General features: G+C 38.2%; 1 protein-coding gene across 1 annotated transcript in view; it reads right to left on the bottom strand.

Moving 5' to 3' along the window:
• LOC137256765 (uncharacterized) overlaps positions 1 to 4,179 on the bottom strand; it is a 34,134-nt gene extending 29,955 nt beyond the window's left edge. The window contains exon 1 of the mRNA XM_067794566.1: positions 4,034 to 4,179. Coding sequence (XP_067650667.1) covers positions 4,034 to 4,094 — 61 coding nt within the window. The 5' untranslated portion in view covers positions 4,095 to 4,179. The remainder of the gene's footprint in view (positions 1 to 4,033) is intronic.
• Positions 4,180 to 15,602: the final 11,423 nt, after the last annotated feature.

Below are 15,602 nucleotides of genomic sequence, written 5' to 3' on the forward strand. Positions count from 1 at the left end.
ATTCGTATCATACGATCCCGGGGTTTGGCACTTGCATGTTTTCATGATTGGTGCCACCGGACAGGCAGGATACATTTCACATTTTGCTTACATTTTAGCGAACACCTTGAATCATCCTTATTTTGATAATGAATCATAAAGAAATATTCAAGAGAAAGTGGGATCTGTACAATCGACTTGTGTGTGATTCCTCGTGGATGTGAAGAGAGTTTTGTCAACTGAACGGCATGTTTGCAACATGTATAAGTTCTCTTTGAATGAAGCGCTGATGTACCAGAGAGATGAAGAAATATTGTATACATCTTTGACGAGCGCTACGTGTAAAACATTGTATGAAATGGTTACATATTTGTGTTTATTTGATGCCGGTTTCATTGTTGTGGTTTCACGTCATTTTGAAAGGGTTGCGGTAGCCAAGTAATGTTTGGATAACATGTGTGACTTTTTCAATCCCCTTTTGAACAGCTTACCCGTCAGTTTATGTAGATGGAACAGATGTGTGTGAGATGTGCATTTGTTCCTATATTGTCCTAATATAGAGGCGAGCTGGAAAAGCCTGTTCACATGTAGTAAATGTAAATGTAAATGTAAATGTCAAACTTTTATGGGACAAATGAGTGAATTTGATGTGAAACAGGCATTTGTAGATATACAAACATTGACATACACGGATGTTGGTTAATGTCAGAACTAAAGAGGACAACATAACTGACATATTATCTCGGTGACGCAATGCGTAAGTGTCACTTCAAGCTAGCTGGAGTTCCGTCGGTAATATGCATGGCTTAGTTTGTTAAAGTCTCACTTCTGTCACGCGTGACAAGTCATTTATCACACGAACACCATGCCTAAAGGGCACTCTGAGTTTGTTCACTTTTCCCTAGAACAACACACGTATACAGAACTTCGATTTCCCAAGGGTTTGTCGCACTTAATCTAAGCTATGTCATTCTATTTCAGTATTGTATTCACTATATTTTTTCGTATAAATATAGATGGTGACAAAAAGTGATATGTGTACTTGTGCTTCACTGAATGAAGGACATAACGTTAAAACAGCATTTCAGTTGTGTCATGGCGTTCCAACTAATACAAAAGAAAATCAACACCTTGTGAAATTTGACGGGTACAGGTATGTCACTCACAAAACAAAGATCATGGTCACAACAAATCATGTATTTGAACTCATATTCAGCGGATTCTGTCATGGCTGAGGCGCTCCAGTTCGTTGGGCCACCAGTACGTTCTGTTAAGGAGCGGCTGGGTAGCCGAGTGGTAAATGTGTTCACTTGTCTAGTCAAATACCCGGGTTCTAGTCTCCACATGGGTACATGGTATGAAGTTCATCTCTGGTGTCCGTGACAATTGCTGCGATATTGCTAAATCGGCATGAAACTTTACTCACTCAACGGTAAACATGCAGAGAACTCACTTAGTTCAACAAACTGTTACAACACACGATCCACAAAAACAACAAACTTCATTCTCCTGAGCGTCAATATAGAGAACACTAAACTGAACTGGTGGATATAACGAACTGTTTTGCGGGTCCAATCCATTTTCAGTCGAACAACTACACTTAAAAGGAACTAACATTGGTTCCCCCTTTGAGTTCATTACAACTGTGGTATACTGTGTTAAGTTAAACACGTCTATTAGTTAATAGCATACAACTGTTTATAAAACTTGAGTTCGTTTGCACGATACTATGATTTACAGAAATGAAAAACGGTGATGCATATCAAGCGGAACATACACCTACGGCTAAAAGAAAGTATACATTTCAAACTTTAATCTGTCTCACAAATTACACAAGTTAGCAAATATTACCAGACGGAAACTGGACGCGGCCAAACGACCACGACTATGAAAAAACTGACACACAGAATCGGGGCTCATCTAAACACGTGATACGTGACTAGCAACGATTATCCGACTTTCGACGTTGGGCGCACCACGATCGTCAGCAACATCACAGTTCGTAAGGGTGGCTCAAAACATGTTCTCGATGAATATGAAAGCTTGACCGTCACTGAAACCCGAGAAGCTTTCTCATTTATGAACATTGATTAACCGTAATCCAAATATCCTGTAACATCAACTTTACAAGGGAACTAAATTCCATGTTTACCTCAACGGTACTTCAGTTCAGGAAAGACTATAGCCATATTACCCTAAAAACTCCTTGATAACCCAGTAGTCATAAGATGTTGAGATTTTCGTGTCTTTTTACGATGAGTTGATATATTGAAAAGAAATGACAAAATAAATTAATGTAGTATACAAAGTCAGAAATGTTTTATATTCGTTTCTCAACTGTTCCACGTCAGGACAGTGATGACTAGAACATGGGTCAAGAGTGCTGAAGAATAATGTGGTGACATTTGTCCCATGCTTTTAAAGTTTTGCGTGAACCACCTTATAATGCTATTGTGCATAATCGGATCACTTTGGTTGAAGATCTCCTAGCATAAATTGTGCTGTAAGACGGACCTACGATACCTTCCTTTTTTCGGCATAGTCTTCTCTATGCTTTTTTGACTTCAACATTCTAGAAATCTATTGTTCAGTAAAAGCCAATCCAATCTTTTTACGTGGATAGTGCCCCCCCCCCCTCCCCCCCTTGTTTATTTGTTACGTATAACAGCTTCAATCGGTTTCTCCCGTTACTAGAAACATTGAACTGTTTCCGTTAGCTACGATTCTCACAACGATGACATGTGTTCAAAGTCTAAATCGATACGAACGACGACCTAAAGCAAACACAGACAGCAGTGTATATATTTCTAATTTAGTTAAGGAATTTTGCATGTGTGAATATATAACGTAGATATAATTTCACGCCACATACATTTTCCAGTATTCTAGCAACTACATTTGAGTTTCAGAGCAATAGCACACCTACATTTTGAGGCAATGACAGACCCACATTTTGCAGCAATATCAGAAATACATTTTGCAGCAATAACAGAACTACATTTTGACGCAATTCAAGCACTTAATTTTGCGGCAATAACATTTTGGATCAGTTACAGAACTGCATTTTCCAGTATTTTCCAACAGATCTATACATTTGGAGCAATAACAGAACTATATTTTGCAACGATAAGAGAAGTACATTTTCAGCAACAAGAGACATAACAGAGCTATATTTTACAGCAATGACAGAACCAAATTTCGCAGCAATAACACGCCTACATTTTGCAGCAATAATATACCTATATTTTGCAATATTGACAAAAGCACGTTTTCAGCAATAAGAGACCTAACAGAGCTATACCTTGTAACAATGACAGAACTAAATTTTGCAACAACTAAAATTAGCGGCAACAACACACCTACATTTAGCATCATTAACAGAACTATATTTTGTAGCATGAACAGAACTGCAGTTAGAGAAATTACCTTTACTTGAACAAGATTTTGAGAGCGTCCTCAGTTTACTGCCTGGATGATGTCCATTATTCTTCGTGTCATAAAACTGTCGACATTAGCAGGCTTTGCACCTTCATGGCATGCACACGCGATGTCACAAAATGTATTCCTTGTGTAAAATGATATCAGTATTTGCCTCTCCTCGTTCGCATCTGTTCAAACTGTTCGAACGCACAGAAACTATTTGATATTCCCATGTAAATATTGATTACACGTGTAATCTACCCGGTGGCGCAATTTTAAGACGTGAAGGAAGACGATTTTGTAACGTTTGGTACTAATGTAATTCAAGGTAAGATAATTATGAAATCACACGCAGAACTGTACTAACGGACAAAACTTAAATGCAGATTTTGACCAATATCTAATTACAAGATCCACACAAATACATGTTCGCGATAGTAAGGTCTGACAAAAGGAAAGGGTGTTATTATTCAAAAACTCATATTTGACGTGAGTCTCAAGTCAGAGGCACTTGAGTTGATGTCAGAAATGTCATGCAAGAGGTTTCCCAACAATCATATCATTCAAACAGTGCGTAGTTATCACTATGGGCATTTGTATCTGCAACGACAAAAAACAATTTAAAAGTTCTTACCCGTAGGTGACTCCCCATAAAGGAGGGTAGACAGCAGTAGATGCAGGAATTGTTGGGCCATCACCACGGACTGACAAGCTGCAGTACAGGCTATCGCTTTCTTACGTTATGACGAACACGATTTACTGCCACTCAAGATTGTGTCGTCGGTAAAGCATATATCAAACACTTGCCTGTTTTACAGTACGGAACGCCGTTCTGGTTCTCTAATCAGTTGTTTAAAGAGGGCCTTTATTGAACACGAAATTGTATTGGGAAACAGGGATGTCCTGGCGTGACAAAAAATGACTTCATAAACGTGTCACGCCTGAGGGAATGTTCCGAAGGCGCCGTTGTCACGCTTCAGCGAACAACACCTATGTCTTAAGTCTCTTTGGAGAGAATTTGACAGCCTGCGATGAAGCAGTTGTAAGACGATGGCTTCGAATATTACGCTAGTATAAGGGAAGAATAAGGAGGATTACATCCGTGCTGAACATTTGTTCGATTCTTCAGAGGCGTATTTAATTCTTGTGGTAAGAAAGACCAAACACGGAGGGATGTGATCACCCCTGAATTCAGAATACACCTCAACAAAAAAGTCTAAAACTTAAATTCAATACACTCTTCCTGAGACGAATATTAACTACTAAAATGGGTGATTATGGTTGTGTTCCAACACTCTTCCTGAGACGAATATTAACTACTAAAATAGGTGAGTATGGTTATGTTCCATCATCACACCAAAACGGACTTCGCACATTGTACCAATGTGGGGAATCGAACACGGGCCTGATCACCAATAGAATGCGTTCCAATGCCGACTCCTTGTGCGCGATCCGAAATTCCACTGATAAACAGAATATCGAGACTTTTACATTTATTTCACATACGTATTTGCTATTTATACTTTGCATCTGTATATCAAATGGGTTCAAATGGAGTCTGATTACCTTCTAGTTCTATTCTGACACTTGAGTCTAATTACCTTCTAATTCTAATCTGATGCTTTAATCTAATGAGCTTCTAGTTCTATTCTGATACTTAAGTCTAATTACCATCTCAATGAACTTTGAACTATGAGTGCCATAAGTGGACTGACATCTTGAAAACTGTGGTGAAACTTGAAGCACATTAATCAGTCAGTATTTGACCTCATGATTACGGGTTTTCAGCACGCTTCGGAGATGCATTTCTGCAGACTTCAGTTGCCCGTGTCCTCTTTTCAACACGAAGTGTTTAAATTCAAATTAACTTCTCTTTGTGTCTTAATGTCCGTACAAGCCTCCTAAAAGTTACGATTAATAGTTTAGAGAATGAATATTTGGGTTTGACAATCCACATCATAATCGTCCAATGAATTGTTTAGTAAAGAGTGCAATGAGGAGAGTATTTTATCAAATATCCAAGACACGACAATAAGTTCCCAAAGAAAAGGTGATCGTTTGAATGTGGGGTAAAGTTATCCGTATTCAACTATTGATCATGTAGATACAGTAGGAGTAAGAAAGTTCGCAAGGTAACGGGAGTAGCCATTTCGAAAAGAAAAAATGGTGCTGATGACATCTCCATGTGTACTTCATTCATCATGAGAGCTGGCATACAGTCCCGAATTCCGGAATCGTCGGTCGACAGGCGCGCCAAATTTCGGTTCGGGTTTTACTGATGCCTGATATCTAGCTTTGTGTTCAGGACGCCAAGAGCATGGGCATAAACGGCAGCCAAAGTCGCGGTCAAGTTTAGACAGGAATAAATTAACACATGTTGAAGGCTTCACGGCATTTTAAACCATCCCCGAGAGAGGGGACATAGATGTGGGCAATAAAGCCCTGTGTGTGAGTATGGTTTTACGCTTCTTTTCGCAGACTGTCAACATCACGTTGAGGACACCAGAAATTGGTTACACACATTGTACTCATTACGTGTGTGAAACTTGAGGCGACGTGCTAACGTTTAAATCAGGATGCCTCACACATCGAGTTCCGTAAGAACTGACGCTAGTATAATCTGCAAATACGGATATGTAAACGTAAACAAAACTAGTACACTGTTTACTGATTTTTAGGCTGGGGCACATAAAATAAACTTTTTTGACGAATGACTTCATCAACAATGATAATAACTTCAGGAACACATAAGGAATCGAGTGGTCCAGGCGTTGTAATTCGCTGTACTACGTGTTCACACAATGATTACATACCCGAATGGGTTATGAAAAAGCGGGTGAATGACTGAAACCCAGAAGTCCCGTACACAATATCCATAACAGTTTGTAGTCAAATGACAAAAGCCTCTAAGCGACCGTTTGATGTTTAGCGCGGCACCAGCTGGCATGCAAATGTATATATCTGGCTAATCGAACCATCTCGCAGTGTCTGATATTATGAGTTTTGATCCACACCCACAGTTATTTTTGTTTTTAATTTTTGACGTCGCACTTGACTGCATTCCAGCAATGTAAGGTTGACTTGTAACAGAGTTTATACCATGCGGATCAGTGACTGATTCTACGTGGTCGAGTCTGTCGGGGTACGCTGAAGCTCAGCCAACCAATCTATATGTCGCATCATACCAACATCAAAGAGTGTTCGTGACCAATTCCACCCCAGATTCCCTACATGGGACAAGGCGACACAGCAGTGGGTTTTCAAGGACAGGTATAACGAATAGATAGTGTCATATTATCAGACATTTGTGTTGAACTATGGTTTGCCATGATGCAAGACGCTCCCTGTCTCCTGACGCCAACTGTTCTTAATGATATATCAATTAAGTCAATAAATGTATCATTTGCCATTTCACACACATCTATATAAATTAATTATGGGGTATGACAATACTTTGCTTAAAGCTGTGCGCTTTGTTCGCGAAATCATTGAAGTATAGGTGATGATTGACAAAAATAGACGATATCAGTCCACGAATGCACCATTATCCATCCGACATTCATCTATAACAATCAATTATAGGGTACGACAATTCTTTATTAAAAACTTTGCTCATTATTCCGCAAATCGGTTTCCAGCCTGAATAGGTTTTTGAGGCGCCTATTTGAAACATAAATGATACATTAATGCTACATAAGCAGATTAACAAAATGTCATTGTAATAAAAGGTCGGGAACCCTATCCATAAACGTTCGCAGTACTATGCCATTCGCAAAAATACTATTCGTAGGTTTTTGGTAAAGTATAGATTTACGATAGGTCGTAACGTTACAAACGCTTTGTGAATCTGGACTCTGACATTTCTCAGGAAACAGATGCCATGTGCCATCAGCTTTCAAGAACACACATTGCCTTCTTCAAATGAGAATGAATTAGATGTTTCGGCTGTCTGTTGTTTCTTGGAGTCAAGACTTGTCCATGCTGGCAAATCGCCAGTCTAAAGTGGAATCTGCTTCAGCAAGAGGTGGAAAGTATCTCCAGTGGGAACTCGTACAACCTAGAAGCGTCCTGAAACCTTTGTCCCCCAGTACCTGGCTCTGGCTTTGTGACGATGGGTAATAAAAACAATAACACCCCTATCCGAAAGCACCCTCTGATAAACGCACAGTCTGTTAGACCAGACAATCCGGGACCAGATTATCAGGGATACACTCGTTTCCTGTAACGTGTCAGTATTTTCCTTTCTAGTTATAACATGTTTGAAGCTCTCTCTCCCTCTCTTTACCTGTTGACCTCACCTGTTCACTGGCAAGGGAGCGAACGTTACATCACCTCAGGTAGGAGAGCTTGTATTGTAAGCACCTGCAATTCGATATTTTTAATGAGAGCCAGTTTTGCCAGTTTTGGTCACCATTCCTGAGACAATATCAAGTCACTTGCAAACGCAAATTGTGTATGGTACATTCGTTGTGAAAGCTTTCACACGTTGTCAAACAAAATGTCAACTGTTGAGAAAGACTTACGAACGTTAGTTGCTGAAAATGCTAGTCTCAAGGAGAAAGTAGCCGGACTCGAACAAAAGATACATTTCTTAGAAAGTAATCAGAAAAGAAACAATTTAATCTTCTTTAGTCTTGACGAATTAGCAAATGAAAGCCCTGCTGAAACAGAGGACAAACTAGACAATATTATGTCGGAAAAGAAGAAGCTAAGTGTTAATAAGCATAAATTCTCAGAGAGATAATGCACTTTAAATCTGTTTATCCCGATTCCCATATTATCATTATGGGTGATCCCAATGCTCATACACACACTCCGGGCTACATAATCAACGATAATGTTAAACACCTGCCTCACATGGACACCACTGTGTTAACAGGCTCCTCCAGCGACTCTGTCATAAACAAGAGAGCTAATGAATTACTAGAATTTGTAAACTGTCAGGCCCCAGGACCTGTAACGGAAGAATCGGAGGAGACTCTGGAATCGGTAAAATGACATGCCTTGTGAACGAAGCACAACGTGTCTTAGATAATGTGTTAGCTTAACAACATATACTATGTCTAGTCAAGGAATCCTCTGTTGTCGACCAAGTGCAATCTAATCACCTGCCAATATCATTTCCGTTATTTCTACCATGCCATAACTCTTCAGAAGAAAATTCTTCATTATTATCTAAATGCAGATTGTACTGGAAAGGTGACATCAAGGATGATTACAGGCACAGATGGTACGCTGAATCACAGGAAAACGGGCAAGAGTTCGATGGCATTCTATGATCTCTAAATGTAAACACTGCTGTCTCTATGTTTTCTAACATCGTGAAATCATGTGCGTTGGCTGCAGCAAGTCCCTCTCTGGCTCTGCTAACACTCGGGACTAGAAGGGAGGCAATTGGTACGAAGCGAATGTGAATGCACACGTGCAACAGCGCGTGGGAGGCTGAGCGTTCCACGCGACGCCATGTTCCAGAAACGTTCATGGAAAATCATTAAGGCAACATGACAGTAGAACATTTTGGTCTCTTGTGTCAAGAAAATCAATGACCTTTTCCAAAAATATAAGTATAAATGAATGGACTAATCATTTTAAAGGTTTGTTCCAGGAAAGCAAAATTTGTGTAAACGTTACTGATTTTTTTCAAAATTGTCGATGGCTTTGTTGATTCAATTGACGAGGATTTTATCAACACGGCAGGTGATAGGACTATTACTTGAAATGAAGTGTTGTCTGCCATTGACCCAATGAAACCTGGCAATGGACAAGGATTTGATGGTAACTTTTTAAACTTGCTCCGTTAGAATGCATTGACATGTTACTAGAGTTATACAATATTAAACCGGTATTTACCCTGAGCAATGAACTTCTGGGGTTATTCTTCCGTTTTACAAGAAGGGCAGTATGAATGAAGCTAGTAACTTGATGCATATAACTCTTCTTGATGTGACTGGTAAAATCTTTGCAAAAATAATATACAATAGACTCTTGGTGTAGTCTACGGAGGAGAATGTTATTGTACTAGAACAAGCTGGTTTGCGTCAAGTTTTCAAACAACCGATAATATATCCATTATTGATACTCTAATCCAGAAATACTTGTCGCAAGTATTGGTAGATGTGTTTGTGCGTTTGCTGATCTAAAAGCAGCATTTGATTCAGTCTATAGTAAAGGTTTATAATTTAAACTCTTGATCTTTAACCCAGAAAACCCTTTTCCAACAGGTTTGGAAGGTATTGCAGTTGCTTATGTCAAAATTAGGTAAATTCACATTCCTTCCAAGGGACAATGCTGAACATATTTTCGATACTAAAGTTCTCTCTAATCCTACTTACGCCTCCGAAGTTTGGGGATTCAGGTCATCAACGAATATTGAAGGTATTCATGATAGATTTTGTAAATCAATATTATCGTCAAAAAGAGGTACTCCAATGTTGTTCGCGCGAGGTATTTAGGTAGGCATAATATTAAACTCTTTTACGATATCAAAATAATCAAGTTTTGGCTACGGTTACTGTCGCAAGCCGACAATCGAAAAGCTGAAAATGGCAAGTCTTGTTTGGCATTAAAAATTAAATCACTATTGTCTATTTATGGCTTCGGTGAAGCTTGACATAAACAAGGTGTTGGAAATAGTGTTTTATTTCTCTCTCAGTTTAAGGAGAGGTGTATTGATATTAACCAACACTGTTGGAGTGCAGATTTAGACTATTTTGCGAAGTTGGATTGCTACACAACACGTTATAACCAGTTTAGTTATTCAAACATATCCGAAAGTGTAACAGTTAAAGCCTATATTACATATTTCATCCTATTTTGGTGTTCAAATCAGGAGTTAATAATTAACGTGGGCATGAGGTGGAATATCCCTAGATCAGAAAGGTTTGTCCATTCAGTATTGTCACAAATATTGAAGCCGAGCACCATTTTTGTGCCCATAGTATCATAACTAAAGATATACACTTCTTCCAAAATATTACTGTGAATATCAAAGTCTGGACAAGATGCCAGTATTATTCCTCAAAAAGGTGTGATTTATAAAAAAAACCTCTTTCATTTCTTTAAATGTTCTTTAAAGATGACCCTCTTAGATAAACATTTCTAAAGCATTTATCTTGTAAAAGCATATATTCATGTACCAATACATTTGTTATAATTGTTAGCCATCTATTCAAGATGTCGGTACCCAAGAAATATCTGTGCCATAACACCTGTATCATGAGCCTGTGGCCCCGTTAGGAAATATCATCCACACGTTACCTTCCTTATCCCGCCACTAATTTTACTACCTTAGCATCGTTAGGCCCGCGAATTGTACTAGCCTACCCCTGCTACTCCCCCAACAGGCATGTCTAGATTACTTCAGCAATGTTTAAATATCATTCTGTCATTCAAACCGTTTTGGAGAAACTCATATTGCCTTAACAGGCCAAGAGGTGAGGAGAATCAGGTTGAAGAGTGAGGAAAAAGCTCGCAAGGATCCTACGTCTTTCAGAACTTAATGGGGAACCTGGTTAGAATTCGTAAATGTCCAAATGCTGCATGTTTCTTCCGATGAGTCATTAGGTCTACCGACATTGATTTGTGGTAGATTTCAGAACTTCCTGAAGTAGTGCCAATCACAAGTGTGACGGATACAAGCCTAAAGCCCTGCCTGCCATTTCCTTCAATCAAATTAACACTGAGATGAATGCAACAGAAAGAGCTTTCACATTCAGAAAGGGAGGCATCGTAATACTGGCAATGACTTGACTTTATCGGGGTACCTGCATATCACAGCAGTGAGTGAGTGAGTGAGTGAGTGGATTACTGAGGGTGTTCACATTTGGCATGTGTAATAAAAAATTCAATCAGCATTAAACCGACATACACTTGAAATAGCTGGGACATCATTCACCTATCCGTGAAATCGATATGTGGTGTGATGACTCAACGCAGGAATCACTAAGCTACACGCCATTCTCTCTAAAAACTGATTACACCAACATGCAATCACACAGGCAATCTGTGTCGTTATTTTAGGTATATTACTACACGATCAAGAGAGAAAAACAGTTTAAAACATTCTATTGAATCACAACTGGTTCAATAAATGCTGGTGTTTGGCAACAGTTCAAGGCACTTACACAGCTAGGCCGCTGCCTTCTGATGGTCAAAATCAGATTCCTCGGGAACTGATGTGCTAAAATCCTACGCGAGTTTATATCAGCTGTATAAACACAGAAAAAAAACTGATTGTAAACAGAAACAACATCAAACGTTCTCCCAAAAGCGACAGGTTTTAAAATTATCCGATAATCATTAAACATCATTTAAAATTTTCTCTCAGCCACTGAAACATAAATCGATTAAAAAATGATACAAAAACATGTGTCGACAGTTATGCGAATATAAATTTTATGTATTTCATTATGATGTGTGTAGGAAGTGCAGATGACAAATGTGACATTTCCTGATGCTATTTTCATTACGTTAGATCACAAATCTAATAAAGGTAAAGCATGCTTGAAAGGTAAGTGATCTGAAATGGTGAATGAGTGTACCCAGATTGGATTTTATAGTTTGGGCATATACTAAACCTTTTTATTTATTCCGTAAAGTGTTACAGGACAGACGAGTTACAATATATATTTTCCAGATAAATGCTGGAAGCCTGTATACTGTTTTCCCTTCTCTTTTTGACGCCGCATTACACACACAGCACAAACAGTTGTGTTTTCGCAAAGATGGGGAGGAGAGATAAGGAGAGAAAGAGAGATAAGGAAAGATGAGACAGTGCAGAGAAACTCGCTATGTCAATTTGTTGGTTTAATCATTTAGACAAAAGACATAACCATTTTCCTTTGAAATCTGAATGATCTTTACAAAAAAAATTTTTTCCCGCAACAATAGTAATGTTTTATTAAATAAAGAAGTTGTTCGAACTTTACTTCTGCAGATGTGTGTCTTGTTGTATTGATGCTTCTTGCCTCAGAGCCCCCAAATAGAACTTTGTGATATCTATACAGAGGCGAGTGAAAGTCTTCAAATTGTACCAGTTTGCAAACTGAAAGATAAGATGTTTTCTCACATGAGAAGAATAAGTGCTCGAGTGTTTCTATTTCTCTACCACATAAAGTTCAAAGATTATCCATAATAATACCAATTTTGCAAAGTTGAGACTATTCTGTGGATTATTTTGAATTGAAAGTTCTTAGCTTTACTCTTTATGGTAACAACCATCACTGCAAAACAATCAGCAAGATCAGTGTCGGGTAGAACGGTATTAAGCTTAGATTTCCACTCGAGTTGAAGATTATCCAATGATATTGCGCGATTGTCACATAGCTGAGTATAGACAAGTTTACAGTCAGCTGATTTACATATTTGTTTAAGGGTAGTTCAGTCAGTATCGACTAGTTCATCACAACGAGGCGTTGTCTTAGCAAGATTTAGGTATTGGTTAGGCATGTAATTTAAACATCGGAAATAGGGGAGACATGTGTTATGAAGATTGATTTCGTCTATTAGTATTGGAAACGTTTTCACATCACCGGTATCTATTACAATATCTCGTATAGTTTTCATTTTTTTCATACCATGAAGGGAATAAACCTACATCAGTATATGGTACAAAATTCAAAATTGGTAGACCTATAAGGTCCCTAATGCATTCAATATGTGTTTTACTGATACAAGTATAGCATATTACAATATCTTTCCAAAACAAATTTTTAATATTTTTGGAGTAGGATAAAGGTTAATCTCTTTGGAAGTTAAAGAGATCGATGTCCTAAAAGGCGACAGTGATTGAAGTATTAAGTGATGTCATAATCCCTTTGCCTTGAGAGTCTACTGATCCATTTAATCTTCAAATAGGTGCAGAAAGATATGATATATATCTTTTCAAACCCCCTTTTCATAGTCATTTATTAACATATTTCTTTTTAATTTAATCAGTTTTGCCGCCGCAGATAAATTTGAAAAGGATGGTGTTCAAACTTTTGAAGAACGCTTAGATGGGTTGAGAAGCCCCTTGAAATGGTGTTTAAAATCGGGGATAATCTGCGATTTAATGATCTTAATTCTACCTCTACCTTCTACAGTTAAAGATCTGTTTGACCATGACAATAGTATTTTTCTGATTTTAGAGCATTGTTGTGAAATCATTTCATGTCAGTTGAAAAAGTAAAACCTTGGATTTTGAATGGTTCTTTCGACCAACGAAGAGATGTATGCGGACCGAGTTGCTCATTAGAATTTCGCTTGGGGCCGAATCATATCCCATTTGAGACTTAAACCAAACACGGTAGCAATTTTTTAACAACATGGATAAGTTCGGCTAATCCTTTTTCTGATCCTTCAAGTGTAAAGTTGGTATCATCTGCGTACTGAAAAATGAGGTATTCCACATCCCTGATTATAACTCCTTTTATATTCGTATTTGCTCTAATTGCAACAAAGATGTACCGGGCGACCGGGTCACCTTGACGACAACCACGCTCTGCAGTGAAAATGTCTGAAAATGTACTCGAATTGGTAACAGAGCTACAGATATTTGTTTGGAAAGGTTTAATCCAATTTCTAAGCACGGGACCACAATTGAAGGCTTCCAAAGTTTTGTCAATGCAGTCGATTGCATATGCATATACTAAACACCAAAAGAACCGTTACCCTCCTTCCTTAATGACGGAGGTACCTATCTTCAATTATCATGTCTGATAACCATCATACGGTTTCATCTGAGGACGTTAGCAACAGCACTGAATGTCAACACTATCTGCACCATTCCAATGGCTCTTTCTCTCTCTTCAGATATTAATCGTGGCACATTTCTCCTACTTGTGAAACATATCATGCATTCTAGTTTCTCTTTATACCACATAGAATCATTTTACATTTGAAATGGATGCAAATACTGCATGCATATTGCTACGGTTTGACGACTGATATTGCTACAGTAGACAGAAAATGGAAACAATGCTACCTTGCAAGCAGAAATATTAACAAACACAATTTTATATGTTCCTGAACACTTTCTCACAATATCAAAGACACGTTGTACTTATTTCACTAATGGAAAATAGCAGAAATCGTTTTAGAAGACTGAAATCAAAGACAAGAATCTTTTACAATTATGTACACTTTACAGCAGTTCTTTCTTGTTTCATTAGTTGTAAAAATGGTAACTTTAAATATACTTTTATAATTTATTTTTTTATTCTATTTCAGAAATTCATAAAGGTAAGGAAGTAACGTTTCTTACGTATTTTGATGTGAATAGACAGGAATACTGATTTGGGCATTTATTGGTGTCGTGTAGGTGTATTCTTTTCAACCCAAATCTATTTCTGTCGGAAAACGTCGTATATATCCGATAATTGTTTGTCTTACATGATTAAATCGAGATATAGAACTGCGTGTGGCATGTTGAAAATATAATTGTTCGGCACCTCTAGACAAACGTGACCTGTACTTTTAACATTAGAGGGTGCATTGAAGTGTTAGAATGGGTCTCAGCCAATCAGAATCTGTCATTCTTGTGTGAGGTAAGATCAACGGTTTAAGACATCTCAACGAAGACCCCCAACACGTCTCGGCACAAGGAAGCAATCATAAAGGTATACGACTACATTATTGTCTGTTTACATATACAACATTCCCCATTCATGTTAACGTCCTATGCTGTCAAATTCAGTGAACACGTGACTGCGGAATGTTGTGTTTTCAAGGAAAAATCGATGTGGGAACTTATACGAGCTGCAAGTCAAAGCAGAAAAGTTCCGAATCCGACAGAAGGCTAAAAAAATGCTTATCACAAACTGGTGACAGGTGCAAATGCCAACTCACAAGGAGTTAAAAAAAGTGTTTAAACAATCTGCATATGAGCAAAGATTAAACTGGATATTACAAAGATGTTTTGGAAGGTCCGGACGGATCGGTTGTCACACTCAATGATACATGATCCGGATGTACTTTACGTTACCCGGACAGTCTCTCACGTGACGGCCTCGTTTCATTCATATTGGGTGTCATATAACGTCTGATCCGTTATAATTTGCCGCTAGGCACCTGTACCTGTATTACTTATATTTTTATTAATTCCGTTATTGATCAAAGTAACAACAACGATTATTATCTCTACATCTAAGGGCTGGACGGTTTTGTGGTGTATGAATGCGTGAACAAGCTCATGTTGTTAATCCTGTTTATATTTTTACTGACAT

The sequence above is a fragment of the Haliotis asinina genome, chromosome 1 (assembly GCF_037392515.1).
Source record: "Haliotis asinina isolate JCU_RB_2024 chromosome 1, JCU_Hal_asi_v2, whole genome shotgun sequence".
Lineage (NCBI taxonomy): Eukaryota > Metazoa > Mollusca > Gastropoda > Lepetellida > Haliotidae > Haliotis > Haliotis asinina.